We start from the raw sequence: 17,411 nt of genomic DNA, 5'->3' as shown, positions 1-17,411 counted from the left end.
GTTTTGGAGCTGTTCCATGGTATAGAGTCATCAGGCCCTGCCGAGCTGCAAAGGGCAGCATGAATTACTACTGTGATCTGCAGTCAGCCTGCCTAGGGAGGTGTGGATCTTGCAGAGGTATTAGAAACCCGTTATATTTTGATTGTGTGTAATAAACACAACAATCAGTCATGGGGAGCTGCATTTGGGTTTAAACACCTTCCTTCCCCCACTGGTCTTGGCTGAAACTCGCTGTGAGGTCAATGGTGATGTTGATGATAGAGCCCCACAGATAAATCAGAGCACTGGCAGACCTTGGCACTTGTACCTCTCCTATCTCATCCATGCCTGGAATGAGTTTTTATCCTGCTTGTCCCACACTTGCAGCTGCAGGTGGTGGGTGTTTCACCCTCAGGCCATGTGCAGAGCAGTGAAACCAGCATATCTGGAAGCAGCTGTCCCAGCTGGAGATATATATATATATATATACAACATGAGATGACTGTTTGGTGGTTTACTGAAATTCCTGGTCTTTGGGTCAAGCAAGAGGCTGGTGCTCCATCAGGGCTTAGCAGAGCCTTTTGGTGGTGCTAGACAGGCAGCATTCACCCAGGTGTTCTGGATGTGGGATGTTGGCAAGAGTGCTGAGAGCCAGTTTTGGATGGATCTGTGGGTGCTTTATCCATCTAATGATTTTGTAACTGCTCCATCTCCTTAAAAAAAAAAAAAAAATTCAATTTTAACAGGATTTTTGCTTCTGGAATCAGACTTTTTTTTTTCCCTGCTCCATGGGGATGCTGTGTTTGTGCAGAGAGGGAGAATTTGGCAAGATGGCATTTGCTCCCTTGTGCTCAGATGCTGCTCCAGTTCCCTGTGCTCAGTCAGACCTTGCATCTGTGCTGACTCGTCCTGGGAGGGCAGCAGGAAATGTCAGCTGTGCTTCCCAGCCTTGGGAGCAAAACATTCTGGGATCTGCAGCTCACATGGCTTGCCCTGGCTATGTCCACACTAGGAAATGGCCTTTTTTGGGGGGACTCGTTTATCTTTTTAAGTATTCCTGTGTCTCAGCTGCTGTTCTGAGCCTAATGCCTTTAGGGCTTTTGGGAGTGGGGAGTGGGCTTGGTTAAATGCTTTCAAGTGATACTTGTGGGTAACAACCCTGAATTTTATGACTTGATGTAACATTTTTGGAGTTTAAGATTTATTGATTGAATTGATGGATAAATAGAATATGAAAAATATTGGTGCTGATTTGCTTTAGTGTTTTAAAATTCCATTTTCTAAGGTAAATTCAATATAAATGTGATTTTTTTAAAGTCTTTTTCTGATACTCTCCTAGCGTAAAACTAAATTTCAAATACCTTAAGGAGCACACTGCACTCTTTTCAAGTGCAGTTAAGCAGTCATGATCATGCTGTGCTCTTTTCCAGTGCATTTAAGAAATAATAACAGTGAGTATAGTAAGGCTTTTCTGCAAAATTGCTTTCTTTAGATTGTTATTGGCGTGGTCTCACGAAGCAGCATTGCTGAGTGCCTTCCTGAGCCAGTCCTGCAATCCAGCAGGGACGTAAATAGATTGTTTCTGCTGCATTCTGCCCATTCCCTCCTCGGCTGTCCCTGCTCTCATGCTCCCAGGCAGAGCCGCAGGGTTTTACACCAGAATCTTTTCGTTTTAGCTCCATTCACAGCGTTGAAGGTGTTGTCCCTTGTGGCTGGAGCAGGCAGTGTTTTTTCAATCCTAGGCTCTTGCTATCTGACTTGTGTTGGGCTTATAACTCACCTTATCCTGTGTGGTGTTAATAACAGCAGGCTGGTGTGACAGGGCTCTGCTGGAGCCCAAGGACAGCTGAGTGTATCCCCCACGCTCCCACATCCATCGTCCTGCTCCTTTGTGTCCCACTCCCGACCCCGTGGCAGCTCGGTGTCCCCAGCTCCAGCCCAGCTGCTGGACTGGGACTGCCACATTTTCTTTGGGAATAATACATGGATAACTCAGGGCTGTTCATCAAAGAAACCACTCATTCCTGTCAGGAATGGGCACTATATGGAATGCGTTCTGCATGCTGGCATCTTGATATGCTTTGTGCTCGGATAGATTGCACAGAGCAGTCCAGTAATTAATATCCACAGAGGTCTAATGGGCCTAAAGCAGTTGAAGTGACTCATCCTTATTTTGTCATTGTGTTGGTGGTGCTTTAGGTGACTTAGAAATGCAGGCAGTGCTCATCACCCAGCTCTGGTTTTGGATACACCCTTTGGGGTGTGAGAAAGGAGGAGAGGGTCTGTTTTCTTCTGCCTGTCATTGTGAAGATTTTAAAGTGATTTTCTCAGTGATTTCTGTGTGGCTTTGTGATAACCCACCTTCCTGAAGAGGTGCTTCACATAGAGGAGAGAGTAAATTCTGTGGTGCTAAACTGTGATAAATGGGCTTTAATCAACAATTGATTTCACTAGCGTTGAGTGGTTTTTTGGCAACAGTTCTTGTCACTAAGGATTTTGGGATGAAAGTGTAATTAAGTTTCTTAGATTTTTTTTTAATGGTGCTGACTGGGTTTAGTTTCACTGCCACAATGTTTGGGACCTTGTAAGTAGGAAAGAAGCAGAAATGCTCTTCTCCGTAACTATTAAAATGAATTGTCCCAGGAAATTCAGTAAATCCACTGGGTATGATCTGGGACAAAAAATACTTTGTTGAGCCAGGGCTCCAAAATATTTACAGTCCAAAAAAGGGAGAGCAAGAGTTTAAATGCTGCATGGAGGCAGCTTTTGTTGGTTGATTTTTCAAATGCCATATTCAGTGTATGAGGGCTCTAAGGAGGTTTGGCCAAGAGCTTCGGGCAAAGATCAAACAATGGGAAAGTGGAGGAGAGAACACATGACTGTGAGTAACCAGAGTGTGTAGAGAGCCAAAGTTCAGATGATATTACACAAAAATTACAGGGCACAAACATGTTGGCTCCTGGAGAAGAATGCACCAGGAAGCCAAGTGGTGTGTGTGGTGTGTAATAAGGAGTGTTTGCATGCTGGAGGCTTGTCCTTGCTTCTCATGAAGTAGGAAAATATATTGAATTTCAGTGTGGTTATAGGGAAACACCAGTGTCGGAGCACTGGATGTAGCACAAAGTGAGAGCAATAAATGGTGCTTAAGTGGAAGCCTCTCATCTTACCTGCTGTTCCAGTGTGGATGGAGAAGTGTCTATGAGAAAGGGACAGTGCAACACGTCTTGTTTCACAAAGCAGAAGTGAGAGACCTTGATACAAGCAGCTGTGAAATGGAGGGGCAGAGGATAAGTGGAGGAGGGTGCTGCTGTCACCCCCAAAATTCTTGTCTGCAGGAGCACATGGCAGCTTTGCCATTAGCTCCCAGGGCTGGGAATTTACTGCATCTCTGTGACAGTCATACAGGAGGAAGGTTTGGGAATAGGTTTTGAGTATTGCTGGGTTTAATGCAGCTGTTATTTCATGTCCTAGTATCCATGGGGTTGAATCCTTTTCACATAAAGGTTTTCTCTGAAGTGGGAAGCATCTCTCAAGTCTGCAGAAGACACACTTCAAAATCACACTGAAACGTGGTCAGTGCTTGGGGTTTGTGTTTGCCAGAAATGTATTCTCAACAGATCCAGCATTGAGGGTATAATTAATTGTTGGATCCAAGTGTTAAAGTATTTTGTGTTCTTCTGATTCATTGTCTTAAGGTACAGCAAAACAGAAATGTTTTATGGATCCATTTGATGCACCAGGTTGTAGGATTGGAAAAGAGGGAAGCAGATGGAATTCCCCCCATCTTGTTCCTTAGCCAGTTCCAGGGATGAAGAAGCAAAGGGACAGACTGTGCTGCCTCCAGCTCCAAAAGGCCTGGCATCCCCATGAAGGCAAGCAGCATTGGTGTGGCCATAGCCATGGAACCATTTTTCTTCTACCTGATTAAACATCACTGGCCTGAACCCCCATAAATCCAGTCTCACAATAACCTTTGAATTGTCTGCTTGCCTTTTTCCAGGATGACCTGCTTTATGATGGAAGTGAATTTTCCCTTTATCATTTATTCTAAATATTGATAAATAAAAAGCAGTCTCTGTGATGAGCATTGATTTCAGCTCTGTTTGGGCACTTTGTTATTTTGAACCCTGCCTCTCTGGAAAGCTCCAGTCTTAGTATTGCAGCTGTTTGGACCAGGAACAAGTAGATATCAAGTACATAATAAACCCCAAAGAATATGAATATATAAAATAACCCCCAAAATCCATGGAGTGGGTAGTGGTGGGATCACCAGAACTTCGAGGTACAGGCTTTGTTTGCTCTCTGATTCTCTGGCCGTGGCACAGGGAGTGCTTGGCCTTTTGCATAGTTTCAGGGAGGAGATGTTGTTTTAAGCACCAAAGAAGTGACTTGTGAAGCCTCAGAGCAGCAAGATGTGCTGCCCTCAAACTGGGATTGACTCTTGCCTCGGTAAAAACAGCTTTCAATGCCTTGGCTGGCAGCCCACCAGAGGAGCTGGGGAGTCAGCTGGAATATTTAGCTATTCCAGGTAATTTAGTGGTGTGTGCTGAGCTACCTACAGGCAGCAGGCGAAAGGAGGCGCAGGGACGTGTCTGGGTTCGTGCTGAGAGGGTTTCAGCTGTTGGTTAAGTGAATGTTACGTGGGTTTAATGTTTTAATAGATGAAGTTTAGCAATGTGTTTTTGCCAGTGCTGGCAGCATGCACACTCCTGACTGTTCTGGTTCTTTTGTGCACTATATTTTGGGAGGCTGTGGTGTCCCCCAACCACTGAGGCAGGTTTTTGGTGTGTTTTGGTGTGGGCTGCTGGACTCCCCACACACCAAGTCTGTGCATCCACACCAGGCTGTCTCTGAGTGTTGTTAGCCTTCCAAAGCAGCTCAACGACTGCTTGTGCATAGTAAGTTTGCCTTCAGCTTGCTCCTTGAAGGCTGTCCAAGAAAAAAAAGAGTGGAAGTGGATTGTTGCCTGCAGATTAAACCCCAGATTTGCTCTGGAGAGGCCATGGGAAAGACGATGCCTGGGAGCAGAGCATGGCCAGGGTGAATTTACCACCAGGGCCTGCAGATCTGCAGATGAGGGATGGGCTGGAAGTTGGGGCACCAGCATCAAAGCACCTTCTCTTGGCACCAGGTTTTAGTCAAGATGTTCCCTTGCAGATTTGCATTGCTGCATAGGAACACTTTCCAGAGGATTTTTGGAGGCTGGTGCCTGGCTTGTAGTATTCCAACCGTCAGTCTGTTACAATTGCAGTTTGCGCTTTCGCGTGCTGGCTTTCATTAAAATTCTTGCAGGAGGAAAAGTTGGTATGGGTGAAAGGAGGAGGGTGACAACACGTTTCTCTTGGCAGCAGTGTTGCGTGTTCCTGCTCCAAGGGATTGTGGAGCTGAGATGCAAATAGAACCTGCCAGGGGTTTGGTGTGCACAGAGCAGCCAGAGGTTCCAGTGGTACTGCAGAGTCTGAGGGGCGAGTGGGGGGTGGCAGCCAAGGCTTGGCACCTCCTGGAGTTCTGTGACACTCAGTGGGGCCTGGGAATGTAGGAGAGCCCAGTGAAACCACCCCCTTCAGTGGCTTTTGGTCTCATCCCAGCTGCTGGAATTTCATGTCTTTTGCTTCCAAGTTTGCAGCTGGAAAGTCCGACTGTTTCCTTTCCAGGTGACAATGTGTTGCATCATGGACCTATTGAACAGCCAAAAATGGTTCACCATGTTTGAAATCTCAGGAATTTGAAGTTTCAGAAACCTCAAATTATGGCAGAGCTGCAGTGGAGCTGTTTGCTTTTCCTGAAATGTCCCTTCACTGTTGTGTTCCAGCACCAACATTTGTTCTGGAGATCAAAGATTGCCACTGCTGTCCTAGCTCAGGAGCCTACATGCTCAGAATTCACCCCAAAACGTGGGAAGATGGAATTTTTCTGAGGGGGATGGTGGTCAGCTGGCAGGGGGGCTGCTTCAGATTGGGAATAAGACTGTGGTGTGTTGGGGGATCACTTCCACAGACAGATGGATCAATTCAGATTTGTACAAGGGCTATTCCACACCATGAACCAGCACTGTGGGCACAGGGACAGGTTTCCTTTGGTACCACTGTGGGGTTTTGTTGGCTTAAGGTGTATGAAATCACATGTATCCCTCAAGCAAATTCCTGGTGCAGTGAAAGCCTTCTAGTGATGGGGACATCCATTCTTGCTGTTCCTTGTCACATGTGGTTTCCATGCTGGCACTGGCGCTTGTGCTCAGTGTTTTCAAAGGCTTTCTAAGGAAAAAAAAAATCTTGAAGTATTGTTATTGTAAATGTTTGGTATTTTGCCAACTTTAATAGTTCATGATTATCATAAAATTAACTTAGTTTTTAGGGGTTTTTTTTGTCCTTATAGCTGATACACTGAATTGAGCCTGTATTAAAGAAGTTCATTGGTTAGCAAAATTATATGAAAAGTAACACTTAAACCAAACCTGTGTGGACACTAAACTGTTGGAAATGTGTGCTGTGCTGTGGAGCTGACCCTGGTTTTCTCTTGCAGGGCAATCACTTTGATCAGTATGAAGAGGGGCACCTGGAGATAGAGCAGGCGTCTCTAGACAAGCCCATCGAATCGGTAAGGCCCCCCCCCGATCAGCATCGTTCCCCCGAATTAGGCCATGTTGGATGGTCCTTGATGTGAATGCAGTCAAATCTTGTTGGCAGTGAGGGGTAATTGTGGTAAACTGCATGCTGACCTTAAGTGGGCCTGGGATTTAATCTCAAAGTAGTCCTAAAACTAAAACCTGAAATTTGAGTTCAGCATGATATTTAAGGAATTACTTAAAATAATACATTAATTCATAGATATTTATTTTAAGATTTTGTACTTTTCTTTGAAGAATATGTTTAATTTAAATGTGAACCTGATGGACTAGTATAGTGAAATACATTTTGATGCTTTTTAGCTTATATTTTTGGAAAAGTACCAGTGTGTTTAAAATGTTAGAATGACACCTGGTGGTACAGAGACAGGGATCAGTGTTAGTCCAGTAGTCCTTCCCCATGGGGCTGAAGCTGCCCTGAGCCTTTCTTTAAAATTTCTTTACCTTGAGTTAGGTGTGAAGACTCCTGTTGTAAGATGGGAAAAATACAGGTTTTGTTTAGTTTTAATTTTTAATCTTTTTGGAGCTTTTTAACTTTCCTCTTTGCAAAGCACCTTCTGCTGGTTTTAGGCACAGCAGCTTGTTTAGCCTAAACTTGACCCACATTTGGCAATTAGCTTTAGCTAAGTTTCATTTGCAGTTTCCTTCAGAAAGAAGAAAACTTGTAGTGAATAATCAAGGGACACTTAGTGGTGTTCTGATTAAGTATAGATTTTTGTTAAGACAGTACTTTGCAAGTGGTTTTTTTGCCTATTCATTGAAATTGTGTTAAAGTTTCTCCATGTTAGTCAGCCCCTAGAAGAACCAGTGTTAGCCAAAGCCCACTATATATTTTTGTTGGTGTGTAGGTTGGTGTTGTGTGTGTTTGTGTGCGTGTTAGATGTTTACCAAAAATTTACACAACTTGGGGTGTTCGACGTTTTTCTTCCGCAGCAGTTGGCCCATATTAGCTAAGCAGCCATGATCTGGTTTGTATTGCACGGTCTGCCTTTTTTAATTTCTTCTCTAGGGTTTCCTTTCCCCTTCTTATTTCTGTTCTTCTGGTCCAGTGAACACTGCATATAGTACCTACTGTCTTAATGTGCTGGCATGATGCTAGATTTAGGCATGGCAGTAATTGATGACGCATGAGATAATGCTGCAGAGATGGGAATTGGTATTCACTCTTCTCCTGAATACTTCTGTCTTACCTTGGGACATGGGGATTTGAATTAAAATGCCAAGCTGGATGGAAATAAAATGGGAAATACACGTAGCCTACTCTGGGCCACACTGGAAATTAGCATTTCAAAATAATTCAAATGCTGCTTACAGACCTGACTGGTTACCTGATTTCCGAAAGTGCTTTCCCAGAGAGAGGAGTCGAAGAGATCACAGATTACATCTCTGATGTTCCAGAGGGAATGATGCCTATGGGAGTGTGTAAAGCTTGAGCAGGTACCCTGAACCCATGTGGGCTCACTGTGCAGATCTCATACTCCACTGTAGTAATGCTTTGTGCAGTTTGATTAATACTGAACTGCAGCAGAAAAAATAAATTAAATTGAGGCTTTAATATTTTATGCTTGTCTCTCACCACCCAAATATCAAGACATTTTTAATCTTTACAACTCGTTGGTAGGTACAGTTCAACCTAATTGAAAACAGCTGGATGAAGAGGACAACAGAATGGCTTATTTTGTGAGGAGAAAGGGTTAAAATCTCAAATTGTTTGTTCCGCTCTTCTTTTGTCTGAAATAAGAGAATCATAAGGTTGGAAAAGCCCTCTAAGCTCCTTGAGTCTGGCCAATCTCACAGCACTGCCAAGGCCAGCCCTAACCCATGTCCCCAAATGCCACATCTCTATGGCCTGTGAACCTTTCCAAGGATGGTGACTCCAGCACTTCCCAGGGCAGCTGTGCCAGTGTCCATCCCAGGATTTCAAAGCTGTGGCTGCTGCACTGCGGGGGGTTTGGCCTGAACAAGGGTGTCAGAAACTGCAGCCAGAAACAAACTGGTCACTTCTGAGGTTTCACATGGTCTTTGTAAAAATACATTGTTGATTCCTTAATTCCCCATCTGGGTAGCAAGAATTACTTTGTTGTGTTTCCTGACACCTAATGATCAGTGTGCTCTTTGAATTGGCAAATTACACACAGTACCAGAAGAGACAGTTTCCTTGGCAGAATTCTGTGGGGTACCTCTCCTGCAGGATATTTCACCGGGATTGTTCATTCTGCTCTTTTGGCTTTTTTTTTTCATTCTATTTTATGCTGTTTGCTCACCCAGAACCAAAATTGAGAGGGAAGGAGGAAAGGCAAATCTGTGTTTTAGAACTACCATACATCTAAGTATTTTAAACATTATCAAATTGGATTTTAATCCTTAACAAGTTCTCTGTTAGCAATCCAAGTGGCCCTTTTCAAGGAATCTGCTCAGAGTCATGAGTGAGCGTGTGCTTCATGGTATGGAAGCAGTTTGGGTGTTGAACACCCTGTGTTTATGATTGTGGCAGATCAAAGTGCTTGCCAGTTAAAATGTCATTCTTCAGAATGAAAAGTGAATTCAGTATATTCTCATAAATGTGTTCCTCACAGCTTCCCACATCTTAGTGACAGGAAGGTGCTCCAAAGCCTGCAGGTGTTTGGAGATGGGGGAGTGTTTCCTGTGCCATGTCCCTGTGACAGTCCCCACTGATGTGACATCCATCTCTGCAGCATTATCTATTGAGAGGTGCTGACTGTACTGCTACAGCATGCAACTCAAAGGTGGCTGGAAAAATAGGTTTGGGAGTCTACAGATCATTACAATGTTGAAAGATGTCCTCAATTAGCCTACTGGTGTTCTTGTTCCTGTGGAAATCCTGCTGTGTGCAGTTTGTTTAGGCCAAAGATGTCTGCACTGAAACTTGTGACTCTAACCAGAGTACATTTATGGAAAACAGAGCTGCCAGGAGCTAGGGATGGTCATGGCCTGAATGAGTGCCAGCTGTTTTCCACTACTAAATTGAAGAAAATATTTAATATCAATGGACTCTTCAGAGCTACAGATATTTTTTCTCCCTACAAGTAAAATTTTTTCATGTTGTGCTTTGAAAGATGCTGCACTTACACTGACTGTTCATGTCAGTGCAGTCACGGGTGTCCTTGAAAAATCAGAGCACTTCACCCTTTTTTCTAAACTCAAGAAGCTGCATACATTTGTTTTGGGGCATTTTGAGCACACTGAGTCCAGGTACTTGAATGGGAAGTCACAAATTATTGCAGCTTTAATAGAATCTAGATTTTCTCCACATTAATTCCTTATCTCTACCTGTTTATTGAGTCTCTTTGCTGTGAATTCCTGGTTTTCCTCATCCCAGCAGTGCAGATGGAGTAGGAGACAGCGATAGACCCTTAGAGCCCCCAAGAAGCAGCCCTGGCCCCGTGCAGGCAGTGTCAGGGGTGGACCCACGCCGAGGCCAGACTGGGAATCACCCACTTATCCTGGAGCTTGTTAGTTTGTCCTTGTCCTAACTAACAAATGTCCTTTCCCCTGTCTCTAACGCTGCTCGGTGCCATGAGGGGCGCCTTGAGCCCCCGGGTCAGGCTGCAGTCGGTGGTGCTGGACACCAGGGGCTGTGGCAGCCTGGCCGAGCCGCAGCCGGGTTCTGCCACTGGAAATCTGTACGGATCTGTGGACTCCACTAGTTCCAAAGTGTCATTTGAAGAGGCTGCTGATTTGACATTTAGCAGCAGCCATATGTGGACAGCGCTATAAATAATGTGCTTCTGGAAGCTGAATGGTGTAGCATTACTATTTGGCTTTTCTCTCTGGTCTTCATTGTGTCATCTGTAGTGAGCTCTAGGTTTTGTTTTGGGAATCTTTTCAACCTCTTGTTTGCATGGGTTCACCCAGTAGCATCCGATCCTTGCTTATAGATTCCTCCATACACAGTCAGCACAGCTTACAATCCACTCAAGAGAGGAATGGTTCCTGCCCGAGCTGGGATGAGCGATGGGATTGTGGGGATCTCATGGAAAACCTGCACTAGGCAAAACTACTGGTGTGGGTTATGTCCCACAGGCATCATCAAAACCTTGGGCTTCTTCTACCCATCTGTTAATTGTAAGCGATTTTATTTTCCTATTGGCCAAACCTTTATCAGAAATTTGTACTGGGGATGTCCTGCTCAGGGATCACTGATCCACAGGGAAAGCAAGCAAGGGCATCTTGTCAGGGCACAGGATGGGGAGCTGGGGAGGCCAGTTAGAGCTGCTGGAGCCCAGTCCCTTTGGATGAGGGATTTCCAAAGCAGCTTACCCACTCTGTGAAGGTCTGGTACACCCAAGGCCTTGCATTTCCTACACCTTTGGAGAAGTTTCTGCTTTGTCATTAGAGCAAAGCTCTCCATCAGTGCTGCTCAGCTTCAGAGCTGGTGTTGTCCCACCCAGAGCTGCCAAGCCCTTCTCCCTGCATGGAGCATCCCACAGCCTGTGCCCATATGGTCCAGGAGAGCTCCCTTGCTCACCCAAACACCTTTTGGGAGACTTATTTTGACTGCCTCAATAATTTTTATTGTGGCTTTAATACAAGGAGCTCCCAAATGGCAGAGGAAGAGAGTGAGGAGACTCATGCTAGCCCTCTGCTGAGAAATGAGGGGTTTCCTCCTAGGGCTGTGGTGTTGCTGTGGATCCCTGCAGCTTTTCTGTAGGAAAACTGCTGCAGTGTGAGGATAGTTTGTCCAAAAGGAATGACAGCTCTTGACATGGGCAGGAAGCTTGCTCTGAAAAGCCCCATCTCTTCTATGTGAAAGTAGCTGTACTTTACAGAACTTTCACTTAAAACTGCACTTTAAAAAAAGAGCTGTCAGCTGTTGCAACATTTGTTGTCCCATGTCACATTTTGCTTCCAATATCCCTAGATGCTCCCTAGAGAGCAGACAGGTTCTCATGAGGGATCCAGCAAGCCTGGCCTTCCATTATTTAATTTTTAGGGCAGGATTTGCACTGAAAAGCAATTAATTCAGTCTGCCTCCATCAGAGGTCTCAGCCATTGGAAAAGGAGGGAGGAGCTGAACACGGCCAGAAAGAAGCAAAGTGATGGCCAGGTCTCAATTTATATGTTAATTTCAAATTATTAGAGTTGTTCTCCTTATTCAGTGCAACAGAAGATGCTCCATTTCAATTGAGTAGAATGTAAAATTAGGGAGTAGTTGCACTGCATAAACAAACAAATGAAAAAGTTTGGTGGGGGGGAAACAACACCTTCCTGGGAACTGAGACAGGGCAGTGTTCAGACATAATTCCAATTTATGTCAAACAACTCGGGACCATCCTCTTGAGTGGGTCTGTAAAAGTGGTGCTAATGTGTATAACCTTTCTAAATTTTTCTTTTTCCCTTTAACATTTGTTTCCCCCTTCACTGTCAGTCACAACACACCGCTCTTGAATCTCCCAGCTGGTCTTGACTTGTTGAATTTATTTTATGCTTTCACTCTTCTTTAATAAATACATTACTTGCAAGCAGTGAATTGAAAACAAAGCAAAAGAAAAAAAACTACCATTAGTGATTGGACAGTTTCTTACTTTGTGTTACATTTAACTGTTCTTTTGACAGCCCAGTTTTTAAAGCCAGGTTCGTATGGAAATGCTTTCACTCCACTTGCACTGCTTTTGGAATAGCGTTCTGCTTCATCTGTCTTTATTTTAGTGCATTCATAACACACACAGTCAGCACAATGTCTCATCTCCCCTTGGCCAAGACTGCAAAGTACTCCTTGTCCTTTGAATTCTTTTGTTTTTTTCTTTTTTTTTTCTTTTTTTTTTTTTTTTCTTTTGGAAAACGCAGCCATTTTTGTCAGCACCGACATTTAGATTCAATGATCCTTTGTCAGGGTAGGGCAATTAGTGCTTTATCCCAAACATATCCCAAGCTGCAGCTGCTCTGTGCCGGGATGGGGCACTCTGTGGCCTTTGGGATTGGCCTGCCCAGGTGTGCCTGCAGGTAAGTGTTCCAGACAGCCTTCTCCATCCATGGTGCCTGTGGTGGGGATCTGCCCTTGTTTATTTTTCTTTGGTGTTTTTTTTTGTTGTGTTTTTTTTATTTTTTGGTTGTTGTTTTTTTTTTTTGCATTTAAACTTTTATCCCCAGAAGTTTCCTTATGTGTCCTGATTTAATTTCTTTTTCCATGTAGCCCTAATTATGTCCTGGGGCAGAGCTGGTAGTGTGGGAAAAAGGAAAAAATGAACATTATTCTTTGGGAAATACAAGAATACAAAATATCTGACTTTACTAGGATATCAGAAAGAAAAATCCAAAATTTGTACTTGATAGCATTTTTTTGAGGAAAAATGTATCCATGCAGCCAATATCTTTGGGAAGGTTGTGCCTTTCAAGCTGATTCACCAAAGTTGTGCAAACCCTGTGGTCATTTTCTTCACTGTGGAATGACAAAAACTACTCTGTTTTCTGTTGATGACTGTTATTTAATTAAAGAAATCTGCAGCATATAGATATAATTATTTTTTAGGATTCCATGTACCACTCAGTGTTCTGGAGTCACATCCTGTTATCATTCAGGATGTTTCAGTGATACCTTGGGTTGTGGTTTGCCTGATGATAATTAATAATCAACAAGTTCATATCTGATTTTTATTTTATTTTTTTTTTGCAATTGGAAGGTAAACATGGTCCCAGCCAAGAGTCCTTCTCTGAGGAGGTGGTCACTGCTTGTAACTGGGTAAACTGGTCACTGAGATGAGAGGGTTCGAGGGTGCTGTGAGTGCTCTGCTCTTTGTCTGGCGGCAGAAACCTTGGATAAAACACAACAGTTTCCACACTGAGCCCTGCTCAGCCCCATTGCCAAAAGCTGACACTTAATTGCTGCATCAGTACTTTTCCAGTTTTTCCAAAATAGCTTTTTTTTTTAGGAAGATGAGACATTATGCTTATTGTTTCCCCTACATGCACTAATGGTTCCTTGCTGTTAACTTATTGCTAGGCCTGTTTCATTCTAACATCTTAGTATTTTTGTTAGTTTACATGTGAAATGCATCACCCAGTCTGTGCTTGAGCTCATTTTATTTAATTGATTTTTTTTTTGTTTTACTAACCTCACTGTTTTTTCAGTTTAATATTGGCTGCATGCTAGTTTATATATATATACATATATAAAAAAAAACCCAATCAAGTCTAGCCTGGATTTTGCTCTGATTGTGTTTTGGTTTCTAGTGGTGGGGCAGTCTTACACTTACAACTTACTCAGTATTATAAAAGCCTGACACACAAACAAAATGACTAAACACATTGTAGATTTTCTTTACAAAAAAAATCTTAAGTGGTGCTGTCTAGGTGATTGATATGATTGTATAAATAGCTTGATTTTATGCTTTTTACTGTCAATTTTTATTGGTACACTTTATTTTCTTCCACATTGCTTTTTATTTTTATTATTTTTTTATTTCTTTTAAACGTGATGCACAAAAGTTGCCCAGCACACCATCAGAAAGTGACCGTCCCCAATACCCATCCCCCTGGAAAAATTCTAGCCAGCAATTTTTGACATTTGTCTTTCCCTTTATTGGGCATATATTGCCTTTTCAGTAGCATTTTTTTGCATGCATATATATGTAGAAAAATCTCTTGCTCATCACATGTTTAAATGTCAGTGGGAAGGGAAGAATATATTATTGGAATATTTTTGGTTTGTTTTCTCTGTTCTGTCTGTCAGGATAATATTGGACATCGCTTACTCCAGAAACATGGGTGGAAGCTGGGCCAGGGATTGGGAAAGTCACTGCAGGGTAAGTCCAGTCCCTTGTGTCTGAAACCTTCAACTCCAGCCTTGGTCTTTAACAAAATTATTTCTGCTTTTTGTTCCTAGATTAGATTTTCTTTCCATTATTAATATATCCCAACAAATGTACTGTTGAGTTTCGTATTTGGCAGTTTGCAAGTGGAAGCTGCTGCCTCACTTGTTGGTACAGGTTAGAGCTGTGTGTGTGGTGGATGTGTGAGAGTCAGCGTGGAGGAAGGAGGATTCACTTTTCACACTGACAGGGAGTGGTGCAGCTTCCAACTGTGCTGATGTTTTGGTGTTAAAAGAATTGAGGATTTGAGGTAGTTCCCATGATCTGGCAGTGCTCACCGGGGTCAGAAGCCATTAGAAGGCCAGGAGAGGACCCACTGAAAATGGAAGGTGGTGGCAGAGGTTCTCTGGATGGGAGAGGCTCACTGCTGGTTTCTCCACAGGACTGTCACAGGTTGGATTTATTCCTTTTCCCAGCAGTTTGTCAGGGATTAGCAAATCTCGCTGGGACACCAAAGTGCTGGTGGCCCAGCACACACACCAGACCTTGCTGTCTTGAGCCTGAATTCTTCCTGTGACACTAAACCCCATTTCTGTAGAAACCTGTGGAAGCGTTTTAGGCTCAGGTGTGCCCTGAGCCCCTCAGTAACTCACTCATGTTCACGTGCCCATAGTCTGAAGACCTGGGAGTTTGTAATCCACGTTCCATGAGTGAGCCCATTAGAGATGGAGGTGTCTGTGCTGTGGAGGACTGTGCAGAGGTAACGAGTTCTCCAAACTTTGGGAATGCTTATTAATCCCTGGACTAAGCCTAACCTCTCAGGCAGGACTGCCTTGCAGGTTAATGCTTCTGGCTCCCTCTAATGTGGTTTCAGTTGAGTTCTCTGGCTGATGCATGGCACTCTCCAGTCCTCTCCTGTCTCTGCTGGGGCCAGACGTCAGGTGGGGCTCTGGCTGTGACCTCTGGGCTTTTCTTTTGGGATGTGGATCACAGGGTGGAACTCGGCATGGTGCCTCTCTTGGGTGCCCTGTATTGCTCTGTGTGTCAGTGTGTGGAAACACAGACTTGAAAAAAGGAAAAGCCTTTCCCCAGCCCCATGTGTATCCCAAGAGCCTGGGGTGCTGCAGGCTCAGATGTAATGGAGTGAGCATGGATTATGGGACTAGGTCTGGAGTCGGGGCAGGGGGTGGTGGTGTCACCGTGTTTCATGAGCTGAGCAGGAATTTGCAGTTTGAATCTTGTCCAGATTTAGATGTTCCCTCTCTGCCTCTCTCTGTGCTGGAGCTGTTCTGGATGTCTCACATACCATTGGAACACTGCTGATTGGGACCGTGTGGAAGCTACAGGCAAATTGTGGATGTGGGCCTTCCTAATGTAGGCTTTGGAGCATGTGCAGGAATTTCAGCCCTTTGGAAGGGAGCAGTGCCCTGTCCACCTGCCAGCCTACCTCTCCAGAGGTCTGGGCAGGTGGGATGTGGAAGGGAGGCTGCTGCTGCTCCAGCTTTTCTCCTCTCAGTTCTCAGCAGCCAGAGCCTATGCCTGTGGCATTAGTGATGATGTGTTGTTTAATTCATTATCCAGTGACCTTTCTACACGAATCTTAATTGGCCCAAAAATCCAAATATAAAATGTCAGGAAGGAAACATTTGCATCCAATTTTAATCTTATTCTAAGAGTTTGAAGAGTGAAGTCATTTGATGTGCAGTGAGAAGGGAGGAGCAGAGTAGAAGTTCTTCCCATCTTCCACACTCCCTTGTTCAGGAAAGACCAGGAGAGGTTTCTAAAGAGATGTAGGTGTGTTCCTGTTAAACTTTGCTTGACACTGCTTGAGCTAAAATCTTACACAGCCTGTGGTGAGGAAGTGCAGCAGAAACAGAACCCCTTCAAGCAGCCTTGAGCTGTGGGTGTGGTGTCTGACCTCCTGCAGAAGGTCCTTACATCAAACTCTCAAAGATTTTGGGTTGTGTGTATGGAATTGATACCGCATTTAGCTACTTGCTGTGCACTTCAACTTGTAAGGAAGTGGATGAGTTCAATGTGCTGAGTTTTGTGATGTTGCTTTTAATTCTAGATCTTCATCTGAGCTGGGGCTCCCTCTTTAGTTCTGTTGAATCCCAAAGTGATGCTGTGTTACATCTGCCAGGCAGAAACGTTTCTTTCTTGTAGTCTTGTGGTGTTGTTCAGCAAGAACCTACCCTGTGATGGTTCCTTCATCCTGACCACCCACTGAGGGATGGAATCCAGTGGTGAGAGTGCTGAGCTGTCTCTGGGTGGTACCTGCAACAGCCTAAAAACTACACTTGCCAGTTGCTGGTGGTAAAATTTTGCTGGTGTGGTACACTGTGGCTCATTCTCAGGAAAATTCCAGAGGTGGAGGCATTTTGTACCCCCTAGGACAGCTGCCTTGTGGTGTAAGTCTTGTTACTGAGAAAAGCTGAGCAGGGAAGCACAGAGCCTATGCCCTGAGTGATGTGGCTGTCACCAGCTGTGTTCTGGCTGAAACATCTGCATCTTTCACTGATTTTGGGCTGTGTGCTGAATGGAGCATCAGGCAGGGACAGTGCTGTCAACTCTGCCATGCCAGTGCTGGAGTCCTGCTTCAGAGATACTGGTAAGGAATTCACCAGAGTCATCCTTCAGCTCATCTCTCTTCCTGGTGTTTTTCATCATTTTTGTTTCCCACAAATAACTTGTGTTATATTTCGAAATGGTGCTTCAGCTTGCTAACAGCCAGTGAATATGAATAAACAGGAGAGAGGATTGCCAGTTGACAGGGATCTTTTTTAGTTTAGAAAATACGGCTTAGGGAGCCACTTTTCCATAGAGATATGTGCTGGTTGCACTCTGACAAGTGAGAAAATGGTGATTGTTGCCTGTTTTATCTTTGGGGGAATGCCTGCAGTTGGTAATCCAGAATTTTGTGGTCTCCTGAAGAAATGAAACTAGCAAAGGATCAGTTAAAAGCATTGCCTGACCTTCGTGTGAAGTCCTGTGCTAAATGAGCCCAAGGACTGTGAATAAATTAGGAGTTAGGTAAG

At 44.1% G+C, this 17,411-nt stretch overlaps 1 protein-coding gene across 9 annotated transcripts in view; it reads left to right on the top strand.

The window, feature by feature from the left end:
- GPATCH8 (G-patch domain containing 8) overlaps positions 1 to 17,411 on the top strand; it is a 54,212-nt gene that overhangs the window by 8,908 nt on the left and 27,893 nt on the right. For 2 of the 9 annotated variants that reach the window (XM_072919189.1, XM_072919192.1), the window contains exons 2-5: positions 6,502 to 6,576; positions 7,538 to 7,572; positions 12,182 to 12,199; positions 14,295 to 14,367. Coding sequence is in view for 2 of the 9 variants with exons in the window: in XM_072919187.1 (XP_072775288.1) it covers positions 6,502 to 6,576; positions 14,295 to 14,367 (148 nt within the window). In the remaining 7 variants the exon portion in view is untranslated. Of the gene's footprint in view, positions 1 to 6,501; positions 6,577 to 7,537; positions 7,573 to 12,181; positions 12,200 to 14,294; positions 14,368 to 17,411 lie in introns of those variants that run through there. The other 7 variants (XM_072919188.1, XM_072919191.1, XM_072919190.1 and 4 more) reach the window with 4 other exon arrangements.

This window comes from Taeniopygia guttata, chromosome 27 (assembly GCF_048771995.1).
Source record: "Taeniopygia guttata chromosome 27, bTaeGut7.mat, whole genome shotgun sequence".
Lineage (NCBI taxonomy): Eukaryota > Metazoa > Chordata > Aves > Passeriformes > Estrildidae > Taeniopygia > Taeniopygia guttata.
Note: the sequence above shows the minus strand (reverse complement) of the source record. Positions and strands in the feature narration are given on the sequence as shown.